The following is a 15,000-nucleotide window of genomic DNA, read 5'->3' on the forward strand; positions in this document are numbered from 1 at the left end:
ATGCAGATACTCAAACGGAAATTACACAATTTGTAAAACGTTTGAATATAATACAAAATCTATATTGTCATGTCTTCTGGAATATTTTCATTCGTTTGTACTTTTCTCTTGTATCATTCAGAGTAACTAACTTTATACATTATATTAAAAAGAAAATAAATGAAATTCTCTATAAATATACTTACGCTATGGACTTTCTGAATTTTAAAAACTCATCGCTGATTCTGAAATGAACGAACATATTGACTTCTCACACATTATGATAGAAATAAACGATAAACGTAAATTTTTTGTACATATTCTGAAGCAAACGTAAATTTAATTAAACTGACTCAGTTGTGCTAGACAGTATCTGTACATTAACAAAATTATATAGTAGGCACACTTAGTACCTCTTTTGATTAGTTTTAATCTTCCAGCTTTTGGGCCTACGATCACTTATATTATTGATTCTGTTGTTATCATTTTCAGTTGTTACACTAGGCAATAATACAGTCAACTATATCTTCGCGGCTATTTTCTCTTGAATTATTTGCTCGTATTGAAATATATATTGTGTATTAGGACTATAAAACAACGGATTATATAATAGCAAATTATATACATTCCCCTATTTCTTGAACTTCCAAATGTATCCAGCTTACATTCGGAAAAACATTCTGTTAACAAAAGAAATTGATTTCGATGGTTAAATATAAAAGGGGCAATGGATGTTGTGAGGATGTTATTGCTGAACATAGATGAATATAGGATCTGGCCTTGAGTTAGGGGCAATTGTTGTCCTGCAGTCCCAACATCTGAAGTGGTGTGTAACACCTCCAGTGATAGTAGTGCATTGTAATATTAAAGAAACTGATTGCCTGATTTATGAGTCAGAAGAGGAAACTGGGATAAAGATGGTAACTGCGATAAAGATTGTAACTTCCTAGTACATAAACAGGAAATCATTTCCGAATATTATAGTAGCACATATACTAGCTGCATCGAACTCTCTCGTGCATCAAATGGCAATCGCTAAAATGCATTCGTGGAGTAAAATCATGTAGCAACACTTAATGGCGGTGCCCCAGCATGGCCACAGCTCATGAGCTGAAACTGGATAGAATGTAAATCAGAATATATAAATATATAAAAACATATTACTTATAAAACCTGATGATTTATATTTAAATTTGAGAAAAGTTTGACTACATATACGTGAGTAATATCTTTCGCTGCACTTCTTTAATATAATTTCAATAGGCAGTGAAATTTAACCGAGCAGCCAAAATCCAAACTAGACAACTCAGACCACGCGTACAAGAATATACGTACTAGTTAATATAAAGTGTTCGCATATTTATATGTGCATTCTAAATAAAGCTATAGGTAATAATTTGATAATCATATAACATAAAGAAGAATAACTTACGAATGAAATCGCAACCTGTAAAATAAAAATAAAAGCAAAATATATCTTCGGATTTAGAATACATACATGCATATTGATATACAACTGAACAATCGTGATATATGTGGTGGGGATATCGTGTGAGAATGCGATGGTATAAAAATGATTTACGTGTATTTATGAGCAAAATTTCTGCGTAGATATTATTGGTGTCATTCCAACAATAAATCCCATCGTTCTCGAGATTCGACTAAAGGAACCTTTACGCAGAAACATTGTATATAGGTAATCAGTACTTATTTTATAAATCGACAGTTAGATCACCAAGATATTTATCGGAACAGGACAATATCATTCGTCTAGATACATAATGGAAATTACTAACTCCAAATTCCTGCTTTTCGTGTGTCTTCAGTTGTAACTATCAACTATAAACTGTATAGGCAAACAGATATAGCCTCTACTGATATATGTAGAGAAGGATCAATTGATTAACCGGAGATGTAGGAGATTGCCGGTAGGGTAGGTAGAAATTATTTCTTAGTAACGAAAACACTGCTAAATCCGTAGAACGTATCCTTCCTGAGCATGGATGTATTGGGTTGTCCGGAAAGTTCGTGACGATTTTTAAAGGAAAGGAAACGGGCAATAAAAACTTCCCATTACATTTTTAATCAACCAAATCTGAACCATTTTGTTGCACAATGCGTCTCCATCTTTCCTTTAACTTGAATATACTCTCTTCCCAGAATTGAGGTGGTTTCATGGCATCGAAGCTATTGAAATTTTTACCATTAAGACTATTCTGCAAAGACCTGAATAAGTGGAAATCTGAAGGAGCAATATCTAGTGAATATGGAGGGTGGGGTAACACATCCCAGCCGAGCTGCAGCAATTTTTGTCTGGTTCCCAAAGCATCAAGTGGCGAAAATTAACTTTTTCATCTTCCATTTTAAAGAGTTACAGAATTAACACATAGGAACGTAAACCTTCTTTCACGAAAAGATAAATTAATCTGTGCTCTTAATGGAGGTGTAATGAAATCCTATTTTATGGACTCAACCATGTTCTAAAATAAGTCGAATGCTAAGCTGCTATAAATCGGCACGAACTTTCCGGACAACCCAATACTTTAGAAACACAGAGTATAGCAGCATTCGTTTCGAGAAAGTATTTCCAATAGACGTATACTGATTCATTCATTATTAATATTGCACCACGCTGGTCACTATTCAAACACCAATAATCTGTTAAAAATTATTTCACTACAATTTGTCTCACCGGAAAAAAAAATCGCTCTATGTCATCTTCTAATTGAATTACGCGTGGTGTATGCTAACAAATAAAATAAACTTCATCATTTTCAGTGCTTGTAACCCGTTTGAAAATATCTTAAATCACAAAGCACAAGCATTAATGAATACATCAAGGCGTAAATACAGGTTTGTTGTTAATAATTGTCGCCCTCTCTTAGGAATATGACTCAAAACCAATGTTAATATGCGAGACATTCCATACGAAAAGCATATTTTCCCTTTTCTTTTTCATTATTTATAAGACATATACATAGCAGCTAACGTACATTTTATTGTCAAACTCCCACAGAAACACGGACACTAACTATGGGTACATGTATATGTTAGTAAACAAAAATTTTAGATCTCATTCATACATTTATATGCGTACATATACATATAGGTATATAAACACACACAAACACACACACACACACACACACACAGAGATTTATATGATGAATATATAAGAAGAATACTCACGGGTCAAGAGAAAAGCTGTAAGGAAAAAAATAAAATAAAACACATGAGTAAAATATAGAGTTCATACGCATATGTATATTTGTATACAAACATGTATATACATACATACAAATATGCATACCTATAAATAAATAAATATATATATATATGTGGCTGTGTGGTAAGTAGTTTGCTTACCAATCACATGGTTCCGGCTTCAGTCCCACTGCGTAGCACCTTGGGCAAGTGTCTTCTACTATAGCCTCGGGCCGACCAAAGCCTTGTGAGTGAATTTGGTAGACGGAAACTGAAAGAAGCCCGTCGTATATATTTATATATATGTATGTGTGTGTATATGTTTGTGTGTCTGTGTTTGTCCCCCCCCCCAACATCGCTTGACAACAGACGCTGGTGTGTTTACGGCCCCGTAACCTAGCGGTTCGGCAAAAGAGAGAGATAGAATAAGACCTGGGCTCGATTTGCTCGACTAAAGGCGGTGCACCAGCATGGCCACAGTCAAATGACTAAAACAAATGAAAGAGGAAAAGAGTGCAACAGAATAAAGGAGAAAGACAAAATAGATTACTCACATTGATGCGCGTTTCCTGTAAATAAATAAATGTTAAATATCAAATCGGTTATGAAATACAAAATAAACCACCTATATATGTAATATATATGTTTATGTGCATTTGAGTATGTGTATTTCTTTGAATAGTTCTATATACATAACATCTTATCTTTCTATCAACATATCTTTACGCATGCGCACACACGTACACAAAAAGTCCATACCGCACACATATCCAGAAATGATTGCATCGAATGTGCAGGAGGTATTATATTGTGTGTACGCTTTTTTGGGGTGTAGATGTTTTTTTTTCTAATGAATCACTCAGAGTTCCAAGTAAGGACATTTCGCTGGAGTTTTCACAGTTTACATTTTACAGATATGAGATTGATAATGTTGGATATTCAGACACTGTTTGATACCTCGCATTCCTTATGTTTAGAACACAAAGTAACGGCTGAAATGGCGAAGGTATTCGTTACAGTTGTGTTTCTCCGTTTTACGGCATGTCCGCAATATTTCATGAGATATGTGGTGTTGTCGGTTAATGAGGGATAAACGTCCTTGTAGAAAGGATAAAACTTAGACATGTTTCGACCAAAGATTTGTCCAGGCCATGTCTAACTTAATAGCACCACCTGATAGGATTATTCGAATCCAGTTTAAGTCAAGTTTTGTTTAAGTCAAATTTTGTTCAAGTAGTGAGTTCTTGTTGGGTGAGTTGTATTCAGTTTTGTTCAAGTAGTGAGTTCTTGTTGGGTGAGTTGTATCCAGTTTTGTTCAAGTAGTGAGTTCTTGTTGGGTGAGTTGTATCCAATTATGGGTGGCTTGTCTGGTATTCTTTGAAGGAATCTATCCAGACTCTGTTTGAAGTTGATGGGATCCTTTTCCTCTTTGATCTCCCTCGGGACAATGTTAAATGGGGCAGGGCCTGTTGAGGAAAAGAAATTATGTTGCAGTGTACATGTATGTTGTGATCTTGAATTGGGCAGGGGACGTATAGCTCGTGGTCCAAGTCTTGGATGAACCTTGAAGCTAATGTTTAGGTCGTTTGGACAAAGTTGGCGGTATATTTTCCACATCGTACAAATGACGTACCGCTCACGAATATACCCAACATGGAAGTGGAAATGCTGTGTAAGTATGATACGCTCGAAATGTAATGCGGAATATTTTGTCCTTTCTAGACTGAGGGCATTTATACGTCTGTCTACATCTATCCACATACACAGAAGCACACAAAGTCATACCGTTTATACTTACAGATGTTTTGTTCTCTCTTTCCATTCCTTTCCGTCTCGCTGAAACATCGTTTTTGTCGAAGAGCGTTGGCTTGTAATTTGTTGTGTACACACACACACACACACAAACATATATATATATAATATATATATATATATATATATATATATATATATATATATATATATATATATTATACAGGGATGTTTGCAAAAGGGATATGAAGGTCTGCAACATCAATAATTAGCGGTTGGGAGGCAGTTGCCGGCAACCGTGCAGAATGGCGACGTACAGTAAAAGAGGGAATACAAAAGAGTGACAGAGAGAGAGAGGAGAAATGGAAAGAAAGGAAGAGACGTCAACAAGAGACTATGGCACTACAACCAGCCAGGAACAGTCTTCGCTACATTTGCGGTATCTGCCAGAGGGAGTGTTTGTCCAGGATAGGACTACACAGCCACAGCACGAAATGTATCAGGACATGAAATATAAAAGCCGGACTAGACTACAAAAAAACAAAACAAAAAAACAAAAAATACACAAAAAAAACATGCGCAATTCCATTGTCTCCCGAGACAGAAAGGATGCCAATACGATACAATATATATATATATACATACATATATATATATATATATATATATATATATTATATATATATATATATATATATATATATATATACATATATATATATACATATATATATATATATATATATATATACATATATATATACATATATATATATACATATATATATATATATATATATATAATATATATAACATATATATATATATATATATACATATATATATATATATATACTATATATATATACATATATATATATACATATATATATATATATATATGTATAATATATATATATACATATATATATAGATATATATAATGATAAATATTAGGAATAAATCCAAATTTACAGGAAAAAAATCAGATTTAGGATTAAATGTGGGGTGGGAGTGGGTTTTTGGTGTATATATTGAGGTTTATACGTATGTATAGGTATGTGTGAGTGAGGTGGGTATTTGTATATGTCGTGGGTGTGTGGTTTACGTGTGTGTATTTGTGTGTGAATGTTTAGGTTAGGGGATTGTTTATAGGTATGTTATAGAGTTTAGTAAAGGGAGGTTTTATCATTATATGTTTTTATGAGTTTTAGTTTATCATGGTAGTTTTTATTAAAGAATTCGTAGTATTTATGTCTATTGACGATGTTTGTTATTTTATTACATTATTTCATTCATAATTTTTAAGTAATGTTCGTTTACCACGTGAATATAATTTTAATTCATTTATTCATTTCTCCATTCATAATTTTAAATGCGTATTATGTGTAGTAATGTTGTTTTTCTTTTGAGTGTTTATGTATGTGGGAATGTGTGTGGTGTGTGTGTGCGTATTTTGGTTGTGTAATTTATTTATCTGTATGAGTGTGGGTGTGAGAATATTGTTTGTATATGTCGAGTTTAGTAGGTATGTATATGTATATGTGAGGGGGTATACGTATATGTTGTGTGTGTGTGTTTACGTATGTATATTTGTGTGTGAATGTGTATATGAGTTTGCTATATAGGGGTAATTGTGTATGGTAGGGGGAGTTTTATCATAATATGTATGTGGGTTTCATTTATCATGATCGTTTATTGGTGTTTTGTAGTAGATTCTGTATATTTAAGTTGATTATATATTATTCCATTTATAATTAAAAAAAAAACGTTCGATCAACAAGTGCAAAGAATTATTTATTTTGCTTTTGAGTGTTTATGTATGTGTGAATGGGTGTGTGTGTGTGTGGGGGGGATTGTTTGCGTAATTTATTTATCTGTATAGTTGTGGGTGTGAATATATTGGTGTATATATCGAGTTCTGTATGTTTGTATATGTATGTGTGAGCGGGTATACGTATATTGTTTATGAATGTGGGTTGTATGTGTGTGAGGGAGTATGAATAAGTATTGTGTTGAAGTATTTGGCTATTTTATTTTTATTGTTGCCTAGACGTTTTTATGTGTATGTATAGGGATATATATATAGGTGTGTGATTTAGTGTATGTATTTAGATATGGTTTATATAATTAGTTATATGTGTATGGGTGTATATATAGTTTATTTTTATTTTGTTTTATATTTAATTGTTGATAGGTTTTTTTAGTTTATATATTGTTTATATATTGATTATATATGGATTATATATAGGTTATATATAGATTATATATTTATATTTTTTCATTGATACTTTAATTATTTAAAATTATTATTTTTTTATATTTTAAAATATTGATATTTTAGATTGGAAATCCACCTGAAGATTGTCGATCAGGACAAGAACAATTGTAGTGGCGGTTTTTTTTTACTTTTTATTAAAATTTTACGTATTGATTAAGTCTTTCCTTGTTTGTTTTGCAAAATAGTGGTTTTGTCTCTAATTAATATATAATATATATATATATATATAATATATATATATATGTTGTGTGTGTGTGTGTGTGTGTGTGTTATAATATAGATACGCCAAAAAACAAAATGAATAGGTATACATCTTTTAAAGATATTTCTATTTGGGGACTTGGGACTGGACACTGGATGTTTTTCTATTTATTTTTATCCTTACTGCTACATTTGGGCCGAATGCCCTATACCTAAGAATTTACACACATACATACACACGAACACACACGTCTCAATTATATATATATAGAGCGCCTATTAATAATAATACTGTAATTGTTCCATTGTTGTTGTGTTTTTTTTGTTTCCCGTTGGATTAAAATTATATATATATATGTATATATATATATATATATATATATATATATATATATATATATATATATATATATATATATATACATTATATATATATATATATGTAATACCAGGTTCAAATCTCTATAACATTAATTGAAAAATAGATTACTCACGTTCGTCGGAGAGTCCTGTAAATGAGTAAATGTGAAATATCAAATCGATTAGCAAAATACAAAATTAAACATCTATATTTGTAATTTACATTTTATACATATGAGATTGATAATGTTGAATATTCAGACAGTATTTGATAACTCCCATTCCATATGCTAAAACCACAAAGTAACGGCGGGAATAGCGAGGATACTCGTTGCTGTTGTGCCTTCCCGTTTTTCGGCATGTCCATAATATTTCACGAGATATGTGTGTTGTCGAAGAGCGTTGGCTTGTAACTTGTTGTGCACACACACACATGCACACACACACACACACACATAAATACACACACACAGCCACACCCAAACACCCCCTCACACACATATATATATATCTATATATACGGTGAAAAAGAAAATGGAGGGGATGCAAAATTGATATGCATCAGCCGGTATGCATTCTATTATGTCTATTAATTCTAAAACATAAGGAAATATTATAAGAATACTTAACCATGCAAAGGCTGTGTGTTACAATACCAGGAGTATGTGGATAGGAACTATCCCTTAGTTGGCTGGCTCCCCAACACCAAAATTTAACGGAATATATATATATATATACATATATATATATATATATATATATAATATATATATATAATATATATATATATATATATATATATATATATATATAATAATAATAAATCTTAGGGAATAAATCCAAATTTACAGGGAAAAAATCAGATTTAGGATTAAATCCAATTTTATAGTAAAATATTATATAATATTAATTCGAGACAAATCCACTATTTTGCAAAACAAACAAGGAAAGACTTAATCAATACATAAATTTTAATATAAAGTAAATAAATAATAAATAAATAAATAAATAACTTTATTTACATTATATTAAAATTTTATGTATTTATTAAGTCTTTCCTTGTTTGTTTTGCAAAATAGTGGTTTTGTCTCGAATTAATATATATATATATATATAATATATATATAATATATAATATATATATATATATATATACATGTATATATATATATAATATACATATATGTATATATATATATATATATTATATATATATATATATATATATATATATACATGTAATATATATATTATAAAGACACAAACCGCTCCCCCTCTCAAACAAATGCTAGGAAACATGAAGGTCTTCAAAGAATTTGTCAGGTAAATCGAGAGGACCGGAAGCGCTACATTGGGAGGTCGTCTTGAGTCTGTGAAGGGCTGTTAAGGATGGGTACAGGGAGAAACTATTACCTCCCAGGAACATCCCAGCTCTTACTTAAAAATTTTTTTAAAGATGCTTCTATTTTGGAACTAGACACTGGATGTTTTTTCTATTTTATTTTATGCAAGCTGCTACATTTAGCCCGAATACCCTATATATATACAAATATACATATATACATAGATACATATATATATATATATATGTTTACTTATATGTATATGTATATATATATATATATATATATATATATATATATATATATATATATATACATACATATATATATATATATATATATTATTTTTACATATATATATACATATATTATATATATATATATATATATATATATAATATATAATATAATATATATATATATATATGTATGTATGTATGTATGTAAAGTAATACGACGTGTATATATCAATTATATTAGATGCAAAATAGATTACTTACTATGACCACGGAACCACCTGTAAAATAATTAATACTGAATTTCAAAAGAATTAGAATTAGTGAAATAGAAAATAGAACATCTGTATATGTAATTTACAAGTTATAGATATGAGATTGATAATGTTGGATATTCAGACACTGTTTGATACCTCCCATTCCATATATTAAATGCACCAAGCAACGGATAGAATAGCGAGGGTACTCGTTACAATAGTGCCTTCCCGTTCTTCGGCATGTCCACAATATTTCATGAGATACGTGGTGTTGTCGGTTAATGAGGGATAAACGTCCACGTAGAAAGGATATACCTAGCTTTGAAGTGGAAATGCTGTGTAAATATGATACGCTCGTAATGTAATGTGAAAGATTCTGTCCTTTGTAGGTTGAGATCATTACTATGTCTGTCCACACAAACAGAGGCACACCCACGCACACTAATTTGAACCGTTTATCCTTACCTATGTTTTGTTCTCCCCGTTCTTTTAGGCGTTGCTCCAACTTCACCCAACACACACAAACACTCATCCCAACACACACAAACATACGCACACACATACATATATCTATATATGTATAGATACTGCCAAAAAGAAAATGGAGAGGATGCAAAAATGACATCCATCCGCCGGTAGACATTCTAAAACGAAAGGAAGTATTATAAGAATACTCACACGTGCAAAGACCGTGTGTTACAATACCAGGAGTATATTGGATAGGAACTATCCCTTAGTTAGCTGGTTTCCAACATCCAAATTCAACGGAAATATATATATATATATATATATATATATATATATATATTAATATATATATATATATATAGTGACGCATATTTGCCATTTGAATATGGCTAACCCCTAAGGGTGGATGCTACTGTAGTTTGTAGCCCCAGGAAGATATCTCCTCCAGCTGGCTATAGACACACTATCTGTGTCCTCTCAGTATTTGTGAAGGGAAGTCATCAAATACTGAGAGGACACAGATAGTGTGTCTATAGCCAGCCTGGAGGAGATGTCTTCCTGGGGCTACAAACTACAGCCGCATCCACCCTTAGGGGTTAGCCATATTCAAATGGCAAACATGCCTCACGATGTGTTTACGCTACTGTTTATAACTCGCTCTGAGATTTATCATTATATAATATATATAATAATATATATATATATGTATATATATATATATTTATATGAATAGTAAAATGTGGTTATCAAAGAATAAATGTGCCTTCAAAAGCTGCGTTTTTTGTTTATCAGATTTCCTCACTTATCCCAAGGATTATTACTTATGGGGCACATTACAGAAATACACAAACTGCTCTCCCTCTCAAACAAATGCCAGGAAACATGAAGTTGTTTAAAGAACTCGTCAGGTAAATCGAGAGGACCGGAAGCGCCAAATCGGGAAGCCGTCTTGAATCTGTGGTGGAAGTTAAGGGTGGCTACAGTGAGAAAAATATTACCTCCCAGGAACATCCCAGCTCTTACTTAAACATTTTTTAAAGATACTTCTATTTTGGGACTGGACACTGGATGTTTTTCTATTTTCATTTGCAAGCTGCTACATTTAGCCCGAATACCCTATATATACAAATATACATATATACATAGATACATATATATGTTTATATATATGTATATATGTATCTATGTAAAGTAATACGAGGTGTATATATCAATTATATTAGATGCAAAATAGATTACTTACTGACCACGGGACCACCTGTAAAATGATTAATACTGAATATCAAAACAATTAGAATTATTGAAATAGAAAATACAACATATATATATGTTATTTACAATTTATAGATATGAGATTGATAATGTTGGATATTCAGACACTGTTTGATACCTCGCATTCCATATGTTAAGAGCACAAAGCAACGCGTAGAATAGCGAGGGTATTCGTTACAATAGTGCTTTACCGTATTTCGGCATGTCCACAATATTTCATGAGATACGTGGTGTTGTCGGTTAATGAGGGATAAACGTCCACGTAGAAAGGATATACCCAGCTTCGAAGTGGAAATGCTGTGTAAATATGATACGCTCGTAAAATAATGTGAAAGATTCTGTCATTTCTAGGCTGAGAGCATTGATACGTCTGTCCACACAAACAGAGGCACACCCACGCACACAGCTGTACATCCTAGCTGTAACTTAACATTTTTTAAAATGATAGTTCTATTTTGGGACTGGACACTAGATGTATTTCTATTTTTTTATGCCAGCTGCTTCATTTGGCCCGAATGCCCTATACATACGAGCATATATACATACACATAAACACACACGTATAAAAGAAATATATATATATATATACATACATATATACATATGAGCTACTTTTCATTATTTCTTCTAAAAGTACTCTAGTAAACACGGTTATAGAGCGAGCATACAGATGTAAGCATTGGCAAAAACATACATTTAGTGCATATAAGTAGTCTGTATCATTATATATAATTTAAACTTTAATTTCCTTAATATTTAACATTCACTATTAATATCCCTACTCTTTCTGTTAGCTACTTATGACGTTATATCATATAAGATTTTTTTAAACAATATTAATAGCGTTCTGTCTATCGCTGTACAAATCCATCATTTTTTGCTAAAATGTCTTATTGACGAGTTTCGTTTTTTTCACTTTCCCGAGGAGAAAATTGCATTGTTTATACCATTTATTCTTTTGAATAGTATCAGTGGAAATTTTTATTATTATATTTGATTACACATGCGTTAACTCCATTTTTTTATTCATATATTCAAAATATCAACGTAAACACGAAGTTTCTACCTTTATAACAAGGAAGTTACAACACTTTTACTTGTGAGATAGATTTTGCTGCCCTGGTAACTATTTATTTATTTTTCCGTGTTAATTGTTAACAAGGTAAAAATACACTCATCTATTTATATATATATATATATATATATTATATAATATATTATATATATATATATAATATATATATATATATACATACTTATATAGATTCAAAAGAATATGATACTTAGATGCACCAGAATTTTTTATGGTATTAACCATAAAATTACGGGGGGTGATTATAACCAAGAAGAAGGCAACAAGAATAGATCGGTAGATTAGTAGAATTGTTTCATATTATAAACATCTTATTTAAAGCTGCAAATATTACAGCAAATATAATGTCAAGTATTCATCAGCTAAATTTCATATAGGTTTTCCAAACATCTTAGAGAGTGTAAATATGCTTATGAAGATATATATATATAGGCGCAGGAATGGCTCTGTGGTAAGTAGCTTGCTTACCAACCACATGGTTCTGGGTTCAGTCCCACTGCGTGGCATCTTGGGCAAGTGTCTTCTGCTATAGCCCCGGGCCGACCAATGCCTTGTGAATGGATTTGGTAGATGGAAACTGAAAGAAGCCCGTCGTATATATATGTATATATAATAATTGTGGTGTGTATATGTTTGTGGGTCTGTGTTTGTCCACCTAGCATTGATTGACAACCGATGCTGGTGTGTTTACGTCCCGTCACTTAGCGGTTCGGCAAAAGAGACCGATAGAGTAAGTACTGGGCTTACAAAGAATAAGTCCCGGGTCGATTTGCTCGACTAAAGGCGGTGCTCCAGCATGGCCGCAGTCAAATGACTGAAACAAGTAAAAGAGTAAAAAGAGTGTAAAAGAGATATATGTATACATGTGTATATTTGGAGGGCAAGCCACTATGTGGTCGGCCGTATATATATATATATATATATATATATATATACAATATGTTACATTAACGGTAGTCAAGATAAAACTCTGAGTTTCAGATGCCGAAGTGGAAATCACAACACCATCTCTTCGGTTATCTGGCTATTTGAAAACCTTATGAAAAAATACCGTTAAAAATGAAGGGAAATTACTCTGTTATAACTCTGCTTTGCCTGCGTACTTATAACATCGCTCGCATTTTTCGTCATAAAAAAATTATATAAAATACATAAAAATATATAAAAATATATAAATCTTCTTGGGACATAACACAGAAAGCATGTTCTATCGTTTTCTTTAGGGGACCAAAAACGTAACAGAAATTTAGTCACATGTGGGCATGATCCGAAAGCTCGTCCTTGTATTTAGACATGTGGTAGGGTCTAAGCTGCTTTTCCAGATAAGCCATCTCTCCATGTCGCATAAACCGCACCTTCCGCTGCGTTTAGTATAGGGCTTACATCTGGCCAAATCTGCCTTGTACGTTAAATCGACACCTTTATCTCTTAAAGACCAAATATGATTGGATAATTGTGTCGCTTTCTTTTGTTCCAGTACCTAAAGCTCAAAGTGTGGTTATTGAACCTGGCCTTGAATTACCCTCTGTCAGGCCCACGTATTCTTCGTCGAAACGGTGTTTTAGTGGTTATAGAGTTTACGGTAGCTTCATATATGATGGTCTTGGACATGCAGCTCCATTTAGCGGCACAATCTTTATTCCTGCATGAACACTGTTTTCTGTGTTTTTTGTATGTTATGATTGATTATGTTTTTAAAATTGGCAGTTGAACCTAAAACTAATTTTTAAATTGTGTCTATTGAAGAGTTTCCTATAAGCATGGTTAACTGGAAAATGTCTATCTATCAGTGCTAGGAAATATTACCTATATTGAAGGCCACCTCGGGTGAGTAAGGGGGCGTAAACCAGATGACCTTCCTATTTCTATTATTCCTTTTCCTTATTGTTGGGCTGGTGATAGGTGTATATTTTATTTTTTCGCTAAAACCACTATCTTTTAAAGCTTTATTATAAACTTGGGCAACGCTATTGAAGATGTCCTCATTAGATGAGAGGCTAGAAATCCTCTTACTAATATTTTTAACTAAATTTTTGAATACTATCAGGGGGATGGTATGAACCTACATTAATAAAACTTAGTCTATCATTGGGCTTCCTATAAGGCTTAAAATATTATTATTAAGATCTAAGGAAACGTCTAAGAAATTGACAACCGTCAGGGTTAGTGTCTATAGTTATACTAAGTCCGAAGTGTTCATTAACTGGATAATATCCTTCCTAAAACGATCTTGTGCTGGTCCATTTGTATTAGCTGTTAAGGCGAGGGCATCATCTTTGTAGATGGCGAAATGTACGTTAGGGAATGTCTTACCGAGGTATTAGGAGAAAGAGTCCAATTAGATCACAGATGCCTGCCCCATCATATGAATCCATGCTCACATCGAAAGCGCCCTCGTGTCGGTGTTTTTTACCACTTTGCATTCTCACTGAAAAGTAATGTCTTTCTAGCAAGGAAGATTATATCCTTATCATTGGTACTAATTCTATGAAGTCACTAGCGAAGATTAGGGCTCTATTCTAGCAGTTCTTTAGAGATAGAGGCATAAAAATCA

General features: G+C 32.2%; 1 protein-coding gene across 1 annotated transcript in view; it reads right to left on the reverse strand.

Annotated features, from left to right (window-relative positions):
• The window catches only part of LOC115223027, a 50,028-nt gene that overhangs the window by 17,083 nt on the left and 17,945 nt on the right, over positions 1-15,000 (reverse strand). Inside the window, exons 6-11 of the mRNA XM_029793454.2 lie at positions 11,325-11,339; positions 7,912-7,926; positions 3,738-3,752; positions 3,169-3,183; positions 1,412-1,426; positions 186-224 (exon numbers count right to left, since the gene is read on the reverse strand). Coding sequence (XP_029649314.1) covers positions 186-224; positions 1,412-1,426; positions 3,169-3,183; positions 3,738-3,752; positions 7,912-7,926; positions 11,325-11,339 — 114 coding nt within the window. The remainder of the gene's footprint in view (positions 1-185; positions 225-1,411; positions 1,427-3,168; positions 3,184-3,737; positions 3,753-7,911; positions 7,927-11,324; positions 11,340-15,000) is intronic.

Source organism: Octopus sinensis, linkage group LG21 (genome assembly GCF_006345805.1).
Source record: "Octopus sinensis linkage group LG21, ASM634580v1, whole genome shotgun sequence".
NCBI lineage: Eukaryota > Metazoa > Mollusca > Cephalopoda > Octopoda > Octopodidae > Octopus > Octopus sinensis.